This window comes from Natrix helvetica (genome assembly GCF_964273705.1).
Source record: "Natrix helvetica genome assembly, chromosome: 4".
NCBI lineage: Eukaryota > Metazoa > Chordata > Lepidosauria > Squamata > Natricidae > Natrix > Natrix helvetica.
The window spans coordinates 149,109-164,010 of record NC_138550.1 but is presented as its reverse complement, the minus strand read 5'-3'; the positions used below and the strand labels follow the sequence as shown (position 1 = coordinate 164,010).

Below are 14,902 nucleotides of genomic sequence, written 5' to 3'. Positions count from 1 at the left end.
CCTCCAGAGTGCCCGGCCCTTGGCCCTTGTCCTATTCTTGGGCTCTTTGAAGAGGAAAGCTACCCTGCTTCCCTGTAGGAGCACAGGAGGAGCAAGGGAGAATGTGAATGTCTTAGTGGAGCGAGCCTAATGAGCAAAAACGATGCCAAGAGAAGGAGCTTCTCTTTGTTCCAGCCTGGTCACACCAGCCCTGGACAGTGGGTCCAATTCTGGGTGCTGTACAGGCAGGATGCTGACAACCTGGAGTGCATTCTGAAGGAAGCAGGAAGGATGGCCAGGGGTCTGGAAAGGAATGAAACTTGCCAGGAACAGTTGCAGGTGCTCAGTAAGGTCTGGTTAATCTGAAGGAGAGGAGACTTGCTAAAATATCTTAAAGGAATCTAGACTACAGGGTGGATTGTGAGCAAGGAACAATTGAGTTCAAATTACAAGGAAGCAAATTCAGAAATAATTGTCTGATGTTCTGAATGATGCAGGAATGGAACAGGCTGCCTCAGGAGGCATAGAGTCTGTTTCGCCAGATGCACTCAAATGCTAGCTGTCCATCTGCAGGCATTCTGGCCCTGGGCTAGGATTGGAGTGGATGCCCTTGGATTCTGTGGTCCGCTTTGTTCTTACTGGCCTCTGAAGCCCTCCTCAGTTAACCCACTGCACGCACGCTGGTAACCTTGAGAGACAACCAACTAAGGATTCCTCCTGATTTACTTTGGGAAAATCCCCTTGGCTGTCTTTGCCTCCGCGAGAGTTTGGGCAGAGCGTGGCTTGGGCTGAGGGATCTTTGAGGGAAGTCCCCGTGGCAGATGGCTGTACTCTGGACCTGAGAGCTCAGTTTCTGCAGGTAGCCTTGGGATCACATGAAGCTTTGCTTTCCACACCTGGGACGGTTTTCTCTTATGCTTCTCCCAGTTTTCCCCTGCTGAACTCTCAGTTGCAGGGCCCATAGGCCACCATGGAATCAGATGGGGAGATTCATCATAGGTTTTGGGGAATTGGAGGCCGGATGAATGTCCAACCCAAGGCAGATCCACCAGGGCTGCAGCAGAAGAGGGGCAGATTCTGTAAATGGCTTTAATTAGTGGAATTGGAGTGTCAAACTCTTGGCCTAACTCTGGTAGCAGTTGTGAATTGTGGCTTTGGTTTGTTCCTCTGCAGCTGGAGCACTACCAAGGCCAGATGGCCGAGCTGCAGGAATACGTGGACTATGTGCGTGCCCTCAATGAGGTCATCCAGCAGTGCTATCGCCCTCTGAGCCCCAGTGAAGAAAGTCTGGAAAACATGGTATGGTCCTCCTCTTGAACCCTGGTGGAGCCATGCCTTTGGGCATTTGGGAAAGGGAGAGCTTGCTGGAATAAAGAAAGACCGTGTTTTCCAAGAGGTGCTCTCCAGCAAGGCAGTATGGCTCCCAGGGGACTGAGTGGAGGCTCCCTGGCCCTTCTTCACTTCCCTCCCCCCTGCACCTCCCTCTGGCTCTTTGGTGTTCCCCTTCAAGGCAGACTGGGGGGGGGGGGGGAGGGAGAGCCAGAAGCGGCAGATTCTTGCTTGGCTCTTTCTCTGGGAGGGGGGAGGGGCTCTTGCAGGCAGGCGCAGACCATTCGGCCTCCATGGTGGGCTCCATCATTCTTGGGTGGATGACAGCTGCCATCTCCTCCTCTTCTGCCTGTGGGACTTCTGATCCCTTCGGGGATGGCCACGTAGGGCCTGAGCTGTCTCTCCCTCCTAGCTCTTGGACACCTGGGATGCCTTTGCGTACCAGCAGCGGGAGGTCTCCGACTTCATCGTTTCACGCCGCCTGAGCATCATTGATGAGCTCAGCAGCTCCCTCCAGGAAGCCACTCAGGAGCTCCAGGAACTGCTGACCACGGTTACCTTAGGCCGCTTCCAGGACCCGGCCCAGAACCCTCGTGTCATGGAGGACGAGCTGACGCGAATCCTGCAGCGCTTCCAGGCTGTGGTGGGACGTGTCACAGACCTCTGCCACTCGCAGCGGATTCTGACAGGTGGGGCGGCTGTCAGCCAAGTCCTACTGGGGGGAGGAGGGGATTCCCCTGCATGTGACAGGTGAGTCAGGGGCCTCCTGATGCCTTTTGCAGGAGGACGCACGGACCTCTCCCTCCTCACCAGGCAGCAGGAGGTCATTGAGATTCACATCCGTGTCTGGCAGTTGTTCCGCATCGTTTCTGAGCAGATCAAGGAGTGGAAGTGCTTGGCTTTTGTCAAGGTGAAGGTGGAGACGGCGACGCAGCCGGCTGGAGTTTGTTTGGCCCCTTCCCCGCCATGTCACTGCTCTTTGGCATCCCCAGTGCCAGCTCCCCTCTGGCAGTGACGTCTGGGGCTCCTTTGGAGCCGGGATGCCATTCCAGCCTAGTCAGCCGTCAGGGTTTCATGCGGCAAGAAATCATTTCATTTGGCCAAAGGGTGCTGGTCACCTGCCCGCTCAGTTGTGTCAGGGAACTTGGCCAGGCTGGGAAAGGTCAGGAAGTCAGCTTTGACAGCTGTGCCTGATAGCCCCGGCCAACCTCCTCCCCCCTCTTCCATTTCCCCACGTGCAGTTCAGTGCCCCTCTGGCCCTGGAGAAGACGGAGGAGTGGCAGAAGGAGGGGGCCAGCCTAGAGTGCTCTCTGCCCAGCCACCACCACGTCATGCAGGCCTGCCTCTCAGCCATTGCCAACTTCCAGAAGTATCTGCCCTTGCTCCTGAAGCTCGGGAGCCACTTCCTGAAGGTCGGCTGCTGGAAAGAAATCTTCGCTGGTGAGGGGCTGGTGGTGCTGGCCTCGGAGTGCTAGGGAGGGGTCAAAGATGGCCTCGGAGGACGGCTCTGGGCCTGTGGCTGAATCAGGGGGATTGGCGGCGAAGATGCCAGGCTGGAGAGGGCAGACGGCTGAGTTGAGTGGGGCTGGGCTGATTTCGGCTGTTCTCTGCTCTTTTCCAGTGATGGGTGCCAAGTGCCCAATGAATATGCAGTTCACTCTGGGCCAGCTCCTCTCCTACCCGCTGCTGGAATATAGCGATGCCATCTTCAGGGTGAGTGGTTTGGCACGTGACTGGCCAGGGGAAACCCTGTCACTCCACTTGCTCCTGCTGGGCGGGGCTGTGATGAAGCCCTCCTCTCCCTTGGCCATCAGGTCTATGCCCATGAGAAAAGCCGCCACCACGCCAGAGACACTCTCCTGCGTGTCCAGAGGGCCTGGATGGCCAAGCAGTTCCGTCTCGTCAATTTCATCCTCAACGTGCCGTACCAGGAACCGCAGCCAGAACGCTTCCGGCGCCCAACTAGCGGCCGCCAGCGTACAGCCAAGCTTGAGTATATCTCCAAGGACAGTGGCACTTTCGTGCTGTCAGGTGAGGCTCCTGAATGATACATGTGCGTTTGGGCTAAGCGTGGACCTGGGGAGCAGGAGCCAGCGAGCAGGGGCCCCTTACCTGTCTACCAGGCTCTTTCATGCCGCCTCGCTTGTTTCCCTCCTTCCTGGGCAGGAAAGCCCATTGTCAGCTACTTTTTCCTGGTGAGAACCTTTCTCCCTCTTCCCCCTCACGTGAAGTGGTGGGAGAAGGAACATTGTGCTTAATTTGGGCCAAATGTCCAGACCTCCCACCCTTCCTCTTGGGCTGCCCAGATACCACTGAACTGAAGGCTGCTGTGGAGCAGAGCATCCTAATCCTCCAGAACATGATCCTGTCTCCCTTCTCCTCTGACATCCTGGAAGAGGCCAAGAGCTGGGCGTCCATCCTGCATGCTTTTGGTGAGGAAACAGGAGAGAGGGGCACCCTTGGACTCGCAGGGTGAAGGAGGCCATTGGGCATCTGCAGTGCACGAGGGGTACCCATCACCCCAGATCCCTTTTTCTTGGGTGGGGGAAGCCAACAGGAACAGAAGAGATGCTGGCCTGCCTCTGAGGCTGCCAAGCGGTGAAAGAGGAGGCCTCTTTTGACCTGGTTTCAGGTACAGTGTGCTGTGAGAACCCGGCCAGTTGCACACTCACTGATCAGTGTTAAAAACCCTTGGGTCCCCTTCCTTTTACTTCCCCCTCGTCTTTCTCTTTTATCCAGAGTCCCTTTTGTATGCCTGGGTGAGTTTCCAACAGAAGTGGGTCTTCCTGAACATCGTTCTTTACGAGATGAACATCACCCTCCCCAGCGCAGAGCTGGTAAGAAAGGCTTGTGCCTGGAAGGATTGCCCCACTCCTCTCTGGGCCCATTTCCTCCCTTCTTCCATCCTCCTTTTCCATGCCCCCCCTGCAGGATTCTCGGTTCCAGCGACTGGATGCCCATTTCCGGGAGGTCATGCAACTGACGTGCAATGATCCCCTGGTGCTGTCCTGCGTCCAGTTAGGGCCAGGCTCTAGCCGGGACAGCCGCTTCATTGGGGCCGCACTGCAGGCAGATTTCCGGGACGGCTCAGCCAACCTGCAGGGCCTCATCCGGGCCCTGGACTACGTTCTGGAGGCCACCCGCATGAGCTTCCCCCGCCTGTTCTTCCTGAGCAACGAGGAATTGGTGGCCATGCTGTCCACAGCCAACGAAACTGCGGACGCCTCGGCTTGGTCCCAACGCTGCTTCCCTGGGGTGTGCCAGCTGGACCTGCTTCTGCCCCCAACTTCACAAAACCTGGATGCTGTCTCTGCTGAGCTGCCCCTGGTGCAGGTGGTCGGCCTGCTGGGCAGCCACAGCGAGAAGCTGAAGCTGTGCATCCCAGTCCCCCTTGGCCGGAAAGCCACCCAGTGGCTCTGCCTCATGGAGCGCCACATGAAGGAGTCTGTCTTCAACCAGCTGCAGGACTGCATGACCCAGCGCCTGGCTCTCAGGCCGCAGCTGGATTTGGCCTTTGAGCGGCGCCCTGGCCCCACAGAACTGCCCCTGCACTTGGTGGCCGAATGCTGGGCGGGGCTGGGCAACACCTTCCCCACCCAATGCGTGCTATTGGCCGAGGAGGCGCTGTGGCGGGTGGCGGTGGAAGAAGCCTTCTTGAACCGACGGCTGCGGAAGGGGCTGGAGCTCAGGCTCAGCCTGAAGCTGGAGGCCCTAGTTCACTACATCCGGAATTACCGCAGCCTCCACACCTGGGACCCAGAGCAAGACCACCTGGGCATGTTGCTGGGAGCCCTGATCATCGTCACCATCCGACAACGTGACATCACCTCCCAGCTGCTTAAGCGCGAGGAAGCCTCTGTCCACCACTTTGAGTGGGCCCGACACCTCAAGTACAGTGTCCACCTGCTGCCTGAGAAAGTCCGGGCACTAGGGCTCCCTCCGAGTTGCCCCTGGGTGGGCAGTCCTCCCGGCTGCCGGGCCGAAGTCCTCGACAGGTGCTTCCCTTATGACTATGAGTTTCTGGGCACCAGCTCACAGCTGCTGGGCAGCCCTTTGCTGGACAGGACCTTCCTGGGACTCCTGCTGGCCTTGGAGGAGTTCTGCTGCGGGGCCCTGCTGGGCCGACCAGACATGGGCAAGTCTCACACAGTGCGGGGCCTGGCCCAGTTTCTGGGCCGCCACCTGGTCCCGCTGCACTGCACCAGGCAAATGTCTATCGGCTGCCTCTCCCGGCACCTGTGTGGGGCGGTGCATTCGGGGGCCCTGCTGCTGCTGGAGTCTGTTGAGCGGCTGGAACCCGCTGTACTCTCTGCTTTCAGCCACCTCCTGGTCGACCTGCAGAGGATGTGCCTGAACTTCCAAGAGAGGGGCAGGGTGACCTCGGCTGTTTTCCCCCCAGCCAGCCCAGGTTCTGAGAGCTCAGAGAGCTCAGAGGAGAGTGAGGCACAGCCCGTTGGTATGCCAGAGCTGGGCACCGATGAGGCCGAGCCCTTTCAGCCACGGGTGCTGGGGAACATTCTTTTTGGGGGGAGGCTGCTGCGTGTGCGGGAGACGTACGGCTGCATGGTCACCCTGGAGTCTCTTCCGGAGCAGCTGTGCCTGGCCCTGCGCCCCTTGGCGGTGCTGCCCCCTGACCTAACGAGACTTGTGGAAGTCATGCTACTTGTGGCCGGCTTCCGAGAGGCCACCCGCCTGGCGGAGAAACTCTGTACTTTCCTTCGGTTGGAGAGGATGCTCAGCCCCGGCCCCCACTTCAGCAGCCCCTCCCTCATACGTAAGGTGATTGGGACAGCCATCGACATTTTGTTTGCTCCCACAGCAGGGCAAGACCCTCCACCTTCCAGAGCCAAGCCCTCTCCTCGGACAGCCTTCTTCCTGGGTCTCGAAGAGGAGCCCGCCCTGGTGAAGGCTCTGTGCCGTTTGCCCTTGCTGACTGGCCCCGAGGGTCCTCGGCTGCATAACGTGCGGGAGCTACTCCACGAAGTCTTCCCCGGCGCCTCCCTTTCCCCCTCTGAGCAGCTGCCCCCTCGGCTGCAAAGCGCCCTGGTGGCTCAGTTGCAGGAGGACAAGCTGCAGCCAGACCCAGACCTCCTCCTGGCTGCCGGTCAGCTCTCCCAGGCGATGCAGGGGGCCAATGGCATCCTTCTGCTGGGGCCCTCGGGAAGTGGCAAGACCACCACCTGGCGAACTTTGTCCAAGGCCCAGAGTAAGCTGGCAGCCAGCGATGCCACGCCAGACATGCAGGGTCCAAGTGCCCGGGAGAAGGCGCCCTTCCGGCCTGTAAGTACCGTCTGCTTGTGGCCCAACGCCCTGAGCGTGTCTGAGTTTGTGGGCAACCTGGAAGGCAGCCTGTGGCAGGACGGGGTCTTCTCCCAGATCTTGCAACGAGCGGCCACCTCGGCTGCAGCTTGTGGGACCGGCGAGGGCAGCTCACAGCTGTGGTTGGTGCTGGACGGCGCTGCTTGCCAAGAATGGCTGGAGCCCATCTCCTTGCTCTTCAGCGCCAGGCCTTTCTTCAGCCTGCCCAACGGGCAGAGGCTGCGGGCCCCCAAGAACCTCCGCTTCCTCTTTGAGATGCTGGATGCTTCAGAGATGCCCCCCTCGGTCTGCACCCACTGCGCCCTGCTGCACCTGGAGGGCTCCCAGCTCTGGCAGGTGCTGCTCTCCTCGGCCTTCGCCCCTGCGCAGCACAAGTATAGCCTCCCCCTGGAAACGCTGGGTCTGCTGCACGGCCTGGCCAAGGAGCTCTTCCCAGCCACTATGGCCTTCCTGCAGCAGCACTGCTGCCCGGCCCTACTGCCCCATGCCCACCCCCAGCACCCGTTGGCCCAGGGGGTCCAGGAGACCATGGCCTTCGCCAGGATCTTCCAGGCGCTGCTCAAGCACTACATGCGCCGCGACCAGCTCAAGCCCCGACCGGCTGTCAAGGTGGCCACAGGTAAGGATGGCCTGCTGGAGAGCGGGAAGCGGCTGGGTGCCCCTCTGCAAAGAGCCCAGGTGACATCCTCCCCTGCCTTCTCCCTTCCAGAAATCAGCTCCAGGATGCGCCCCAGCTTGAAGGATCACAGCCTGGATGAGGCCCCCGCCCACCAACCCCTGCTGGCCCAGAGCATCTTTGTCTGCGCCTACATTTGGGGCTTTGGGAGCCACCTCCAGACCAGGTAGGGCCCTCGGCCTCTCTGCTCCGCCCCTGGCCGCCTTTTCCCCAGGAAGGGATGTTCAGGGGGTGGGGGAGCTCAGGTGGAGAAGGAGGAGGAAGGCTTGGAGAAGAGGAAAGGAAGCCGCCCTGGCTAGCACCAGGCCAGAGCTGGTGCCATCCCCATCCCTGGGCATTGACAACACCCCCACCCCCACCCGCCCTGCCCCAAGGCATCCATTTTCTTGGCAGGGAAATTTGGGAATGGGCCCTTTGATGCCATGGGCAGTGTTGAGCATGAGCTGGTTGTGGTGACCTGAGCTGATATGGCAGCTCTTAATTTTTATTTCATCTTCTTCCTTTTATGAAAACAAGAGAAATGTTCCTGAGCTGCTTTGCACACTGTTAAAACAAATTCAGAGCTGCTAAACATAAGTTTATTTCCAGTTAGTTGTATTAGTTTCCTAAAGGGAGGACCAATTTAAAGTATGTTTTCACATCAAGGAGTGAAGGGGCCATTCAGGAGCCACGACTGAGAAGGCCACGTTCCTCTGGGAACCCTTTGGGGGTCTTGGAAGGCCCAGGGGTGAAACTGAGCTGAATTTATCTGATGCAGCCAAAGGGAGGGCAAGCTCTTGGCTGCTCGTCTCCTGCCCCGAGTGGCTCGGCCGAGCTTTTCCAAGGATTCACTCACACACACACACACACACACACACACACACACACACACGCGCTCCTTGAAAAGCCGTGAATGAGGCAGAAAAGGGCCAAGGGCCTCCCACAGCTTATGTGCTCTGTCCTGGTCCCATCGGAGCCTGGTTCGGAGGGGGAGGAGTTGGAGCCAGGACCGCCTGCAGGGATTGCACGTCTCCATTGCTATTTGGCAAACTGAGTACTACAGGAGGTGCAACTATGGAGTCAAGTGAGGTTTGACAGAAGGATTTAGACTCCTTGCAGACAGCTGGTCATTTGCATCCCTTTAGAGAGTTATTGAGGCCCCTTGGAGATTGGGTCACCGGAGTGGTACAAACGGGTATGGAGCCTTCTTGGAGCTGCTGAAAGGACAGTGTTGTAGGCTCCACACTCATTTGCACTACTCAGGTGACCCCGGCTTTGAATCACACCTTTTACCTTTTGCCTGGCCTAGTTTTGAGAACCGCCTTCTACTTTTTGCCTTGGATCTTAGCTTTGGCTTTTGGACTGCCCTGTGCCTTGCCTTTGCCCTGTGGACTGCAGTTTGCCCCATGGACTCGCTCAGCCGGGTGCACTAAACTTGGAGCCCTTGGGCATTGCCTTGTGACCATGCTCCTGCTCTGTTGTGGACTTTGTTATATGCAGATCATTGTTTAGGGGACTGAGGGTTGCTGACCTCAGGGTAGCATGGGATGGAACCTTTCTGGTCTTCCGAGGGCCGTTTGTTGGAACATTTACTTCAAGCAGTAAAGGACTCTCTAGAGGAGGCATCCTCAAACTATGACTTGCCAATGCAAAGTATCCGGCCCATGGAGTGGTGGGATGAAATGCAGCTGCCAGCTTGTAAAGTAGTATTTTTAAAAGTCTTTAAAAATGCTTTAAAAACAGCCTTTCAGATGTTTTTCACGGCCATGTGATCCAGGGCCGGGGAGTGAGTAGTGAAGGGACTGCTTTTAAAGGAATGCTTTACAAGTGGGTAGGTGGGTGCATGTCTCCTAGCTTTTTCAAAATCAGCTGAAGTTGGCAAATGCAACCGCAGTATAATGCCTGAAGGAAAATTCACCCCCTGCTTTGATTCTTCCCATATGTCAAGTACATCCACCAAATTGGTTGCTGGTAGATATTCATGTGTGTACATATACACATGCACAATGTGGCAAAAAGCAAATCAGTTTGTGAATTCTCCTCCAAGCTTAAAAGACCTTTAGCCCTGTAATCCCAAATAAGCAGGCCCACACTTCCCATTGAATTAGTATTTATGTTGGTTAAAATTGTTGGAATTGAAAACTTGGAATATTGCATCCACTTCTGGTCACCATGATTCAAAAGAGATGCTGAGATCCTAGTAAGAGCACAGAGAAGAGCAACAAAGGTGATAAGGGGTCTGGAGGATAAGTCATGCATTGAACAGCTAAGGGAATTCGGAGTTTCTTTAGCCTAATGAAGAGAAGATTCAGGGGAGACACGAGAGCAATACTTGAAGGGAAGAGGGCATCTATTTATTCTCCAAAGCACCTCGGGGCAGGACAAGAAGCAATCTCTCAGAAGGAGATTCAATCTGGGAAGGAGGAGGAATTTCCTGACAGTGAGAACGGTCAATGGGACACTTTGCCTCCTGGAGTTGCAGGTGCTCCATTGCTGGAGGTTTTCAAGAAAAGATTCAACGTTCATTTCTCTGGGGTGTTATAAGGACTCCATGCCTTGGAAAGGAAGTTGGACTATTAAGACCAAGTTCCCTTCTAGCACTAGGGATAGCCAGCCTCTCCCCCCTCTCTCTCCATAGGTATTGGCCTCTCTTTGACCACTTTGTCCGCCGGGCCCTCCGCAACAGCAGCTTGTCCATCCACCTCCCTGCGGCAGTTTCAGCTTTTGATCTGTATCCTCTGGCCGAGGACGGCACTCTGAGGCCTTTCAACGGCCGTTACCTGCACAGTTACCTGAAGGCTCTTCCTGTGGGCTTCTCAGTGTTGCCCCAGGTACAATGGGATCCGGAGAGTCCCGTTCCCCCTTTCGGATGTGCTGCACAGGCATGCGTCTCCCTGACCTCGTCTTCCTCCTCTGCAGCACGAGCGAGTGCTTTTTGTCCTGAACATGCTCCTGGGCTCAGAGCAGCCCATTCTCCTGGTCGGGGAGCCGGGCTGTGGAAAATCCACCTTTGCCGAGATGCTTGTGCAGCCCAATTACTTGTTCCACCGGGTGTTCCTCACGCCGGCATTCAGCACAGGGCACCTGCGCCAGCTGCTGCACAGGAGGTCTCAGATCACCCTGCGGGAGAAAGGCCTCTTCCCCACCGGCAAGCCCACTTGGGGTGCAGCCAGCAAAGCCCGCTTCCTCTTCTTGATGGAGGATTTGCACCTGGCTTTTGTCGGTGAGTTCCCCTCTCCTCCTCTCCACCCTCCCTTCGCTAAGGTTGGGGAGCTAGCTTGGGAAATGCTGCCCGGGTCCCATGATCTCCTGTCTCCTTTCCAGATCCAGTCCGAGGCACCAGCCCTGTGATTGAGTCTCTGCGCCAGACCCTCACCCTCCAGCAGTTCTACCACGCCGAGACTCTGGAGCTGCAGCAGTGCCCAGCTACAGGTTTCAACTGCTTTGGTACGCTCTCCGTCCCCATCCCTGGCAGCCTTCCGCTTTGTCCTCGCTTCGGCAGGCTTTTCAGCACAGTGGTGCTCCCGGCCATGAACAGGGAATCTTTGCTCAGCATGCACACTGGTACAGTTTTAACCTGGCTGGAGAAATTCCCTCTGCTGACCCGGCATCACGAGTTGGCCTCCGCCGTGGTCAAGGCCACACTGGACACTTACGAAGCGGCAAGAAGAAAGTTCCACCCATCCCCTGCCTGCTGCCTCTTCCAGTTCTCCCTGCATGATGTTGCGAAAGTGATCAAGGGGATGCTTCTGCTGCGGCCCCGTCCAGGGGTTCACCTGAGCACCCCCCTAGAAGACCACGGTTCCAAGGGGTCAAGCCCCCGGCGCACCTCTGCCATGGGGAGGCCGGCCGTGGGCACAGGGTACACTGCAGTACTCAGCACCCGGTTGATCCTCCGGCTTTGGATGCACGAGAGCCTGCGCACCTTCTGTGACCCTCTGCGAGGAAAACTGCAGCGTGGACTCTGTGAGCAGATGCTGTTGGAAACCGCCACCACTCTCTTCTGCACCAAGCACTGTGTCCTGCGAGTGGCTCCCTCCCTCACTTCCCCTCTTCACACACGCACCGCCGTTCAGTTTCGCAGCACATCCGATGCCTCTCTGACCACAGCCTCTGTGGGGGAGGAGGACCCCAGGGAGGAGCATCTGCTTTGGACTCTGCAAGCTGAGCCTGAGTTCCCTTACAGTGGGGATATGGGCTACCCGAACACCTGGGACCCAGTGGAGCAGGCCCCAGCCCTGGCACTTGACCCACCAGACCCCTCTCCTTGGGAAGAAGTGGTTGCCCTGAGAGAATCAGAAAGCGAGGCCCTCGAAACAGAACCCGAAGAAGCGGATGGGGGAAAGAGGCCAAGCGGTGGGAGGCCCAGCCAACTGAGGGTGCCCGAGTCTCACGCCACTCCCCACCGGCCTTTCCTCATGCGGGTCAAGCGCCGCACCTCGGGCAGGAAAGACAGCTGTGGCCCACTGCTGCCGCTCCATCACCTGCTCCTGCAGGGCGAGTCTCCAGCAGATATTGTCTTCAGCAAGGACCTGGGCCCTGACTTCCACAGCCCCAGTGCTCACAATCCCTATCAAGAGAAGCTCTGGAAGACCCTAGAGACGCAGCTGGGCTCTTGCCTGCCCCCTGGCTTCCTGTTGTGCTCAGATGTCCTGAGGCATGTGGTGCGGCTGGCCCGTCTGCTTTGGGGCCCAGACAGGCACGGGGCCCTGGTATCTTTTGTCCGGTGCACAGGCCGGCAGTCCTTGGTGGCTCTGGTCGCTCATGCCACAGACACTCTGCTCGTGAACCTGCCAGCAAAGGCTAGTGAGGCAGAGGCGTTGGCGCTACTGAGGTCGGCAAGCTGGCAGGCTGGAATTAAGGGGAGGCGAGTAATGGTGCTGGTGCATTCAGGAGTGAGTGTGGCCATCTTGCACCAGGTCCTGGCGCTGATGACCGAAGGCACCTGCCCTGGACTTTCCAACCCAGACGATTCCATGGCCGTCATCCAGGCCATGTTGCAGGAGAACCAGAGCATCAAGCGCAACATGCGGGAGGACCTCGTGCTGCAGAAGTAAGGAAGGGGGAGGAGAGGGGAAGCGTCTCTGTGCCAGAGCAACAGACAGGAGCTCCTTCAGAGCCCCCTGCTATCTTGGCCTTGCAGGTTTTTCCAGTTGGTGCGTTCCAACTTGCACGTGTTGCTGCTCTTGGGGGCTCCTGGGTCCTTGGCGCTCCCACCCCTCACAGCTACAGCATTGGCTCAGTCACTGTGCAGCTTGGAGATCTACCAGAACTGGAACCAGGAGTCCTTGCTGCAGGTGGCCTCCAAGCACTTGAAGGGCCACTTCAGGCGCGCCCTACGGTTTACCCGAGGTTGGTCAAAGAGCCAAAGAGGGGCCTTCACTTTCTTTGCCTTCAGCCCCACCCTCTGGCTTCAAGGCAGGTGCTCAGAATGCTGCTCTTTCTCCTCTCATTTCCTTCCTTGCCCCAAGCAAACCATCCAGGGGCTGAGCAGCCTTACGTTTCAGGGTTCAGAGAGCAGAAGTCTTGATCTCTGGCTGGCCTCTCCACAGACTGGTAGTCTGCTTACACACCTGGGCTGGCCTCCTTGTCTCTGAAGGGCAGCATTAGCTGCCGGTGACACTTTGGGCCCACGACCACTACAGCTGGAAGCCCAACCTGGCCCTCCTGATACTGGCCAGGAAAGCCCAGAGCAGCCTGTTTCCCCAGCGCTGCTTTTCCCCTTCATTAAACCCCAGAGATGCTCATGGCCTCGGTCTCTGTGCTCCGCAACCTCAGGGCTTCTTTTAGTACACTTTCAGCAAGGGGAGAGGCTTCAGGCGTGGAGGGTGTCCTGCCCCTCCTGTCCCCACGCTTGCAGGGTCTCTGAACAGGTGTGTGTCTTCCTGTCTTGCCTGCCAGAGCCCCTGTCCTTGCATGCCCAGAAGGATCTGCTGCACAACATGTCCGTGGCTGCATCCCAGATCCACTCCTCGGCAGCCGACTACGCCTCCTCCCTGGCCGACAGGCTGCCCCTCGTCAGCCCCAAGAGCTTTCTGGATTTCCTGGACTCCTACGTCTACCTGTTGGACAGCCTGCAGGAACAAGTCAACAGGAGAGCCGAAAGGTGAGTCTGCCTTCTCTCCACTGCAACGCTTCTCCAAACCCTCTCTAAGCCCTGCCTCTTTAGATTGCCTAAAATAAGTTCAGGAGTTCGGGTTGTGCTGATCGGTTTTTAAAACATGTCCATCCATGCCTATCTGCTGCCATTCAGAGTTAGCCTTGCAATGCCTGAAGTGCAGAAAAGAATAGAAGGTAATAGAATAGAAGGTAATAGAATAGAATAGAATAGAATAGAATAGAATAGAAGAATAGAATAAAACAGAACAGAACAGAATAGAATAGAATTCCTTATTGGCCAAGTGTGATTGGGCACAGAAGGAATTTGTCTTTGGTGCAGATGCTCTCAGTGTACATAAGGAGAATAAAATACACTCATCAGTAATAAAAAGATACAAACCTTAGTGATAGTCAAGATTACCAATAAGCTATCAAATCATACTAGGAAAGAAAATGAAAACAATATACATAAATTGAAAGATACAAGCAACATTGTTATAGTCATAAGTTGGGAGAGATAGATACTAGGAAGGAAGAGGGGAATAATAGTAATACAGTCTTAGTAAATTATTGACAGTGTTGTGGGAATTAAGTTGTTAAGAAGACTGATGGCATTTGAGGGGAAAACTGCCCCAGTGTCTAGTTGTTTTGGTGTGACATTTTGACCCTGTAGGATGAAGCTGGCCTTGCAGAAGATGGGCGAAGTGAGCAAGAAGCAGCAAGAACACACGCGGGATGTCCGGGCCCTGCAGCAGAAACTGGTCAAGATTAAACAGGTGAGTTTTGAAATGATGGCTTGCTAAGAAATAGCTTAAAATTTAGAGCAAGCTGAGATTCCAAGCAGGTCCTAGAGAGGCTCCGGCAGGAAGGCTTGCCTGTCTGGTAATAGAATTCTTGACCAGATGATTTCCAACACTTGACCAAAGTGTTTCCTTCGCTAGGAGACTCCCTTCACTGATCCAGTCTGCATGGGGTGGTATCCAGACCAGAAAGCCGGAAGAGAACAAACACAGCTAAATGAAGCAGGGGAGGGGGGAGGATTTTTGTTCTGCATCTGGGTGGGAAGGAAGCAATGAAATGTATATGTATACAATGCTAGACAAATCACAGAAAGTGACGTGTGTCACCAACCGTGCCTTGATTTCTTTGTTCCAACTTCCCACTCAACGATTAACTTAAAGTTTAAGGCTCTTCTTACCAAAGAGAGGGCCAATAGGAAAGGGTTAATTCCAGAAGTCAGAATGTCTCCATCTTCCAGACTGTCAGTTTCAAATATCACCCACCTCCCACCCGGAAGGAAGTCTGTTATGCCCAGGGATCCCTGGAAACTTTTTATTGTCAAGCTTCCCCAGCATGAATCAGAGTCACCAGCTGGGTTTTGAGACTGGACCCTTGGCAGTAGAAAGGCCCCTGGGGGTTCAGCAGTTTCTGCCCATTCAAGGCCCGGCCTTAGGATCCCACCCCCAAAGGCCCTCCAGGAAGGAGAGTCATTAAAGCGCCCCCTTCCACAGCTAACAAGCT

The 14,902-nt window shown here is 56.3% G+C and overlaps 1 protein-coding gene across 1 annotated transcript in view; it reads left to right on the top strand.

The window, feature by feature from the left end:
- The window catches only part of DNHD1 (dynein heavy chain domain 1), a 70,180-nt gene that overhangs the window by 18,011 nt on the left and 37,267 nt on the right, over positions 1-14,902 (top strand). The window contains exons 12-26 of the mRNA XM_081951631.1: positions 1,153-1,278; positions 1,721-1,997; positions 2,091-2,218; positions 2,550-2,748; positions 2,930-3,021; positions 3,123-3,339; positions 3,615-3,740; positions 4,048-4,145; positions 4,240-7,469; positions 9,921-10,113; positions 10,202-10,505; positions 10,607-12,335; positions 12,426-12,634; positions 13,184-13,388; positions 14,055-14,157. Coding sequence (XP_081807757.1) covers positions 1,153-1,278; positions 1,721-1,997; positions 2,091-2,218; positions 2,550-2,748; positions 2,930-3,021; positions 3,123-3,339; positions 3,615-3,740; positions 4,048-4,145; positions 4,240-7,469; positions 9,921-10,113; positions 10,202-10,505; positions 10,607-12,335; positions 12,426-12,634; positions 13,184-13,388; positions 14,055-14,157 — 7,236 coding nt within the window. The remainder of the gene's footprint in view (positions 1-1,152; positions 1,279-1,720; positions 1,998-2,090; positions 2,219-2,549; positions 2,749-2,929; positions 3,022-3,122; positions 3,340-3,614; positions 3,741-4,047; positions 4,146-4,239; positions 7,470-9,920; positions 10,114-10,201; positions 10,506-10,606; positions 12,336-12,425; positions 12,635-13,183; positions 13,389-14,054; positions 14,158-14,902) is intronic.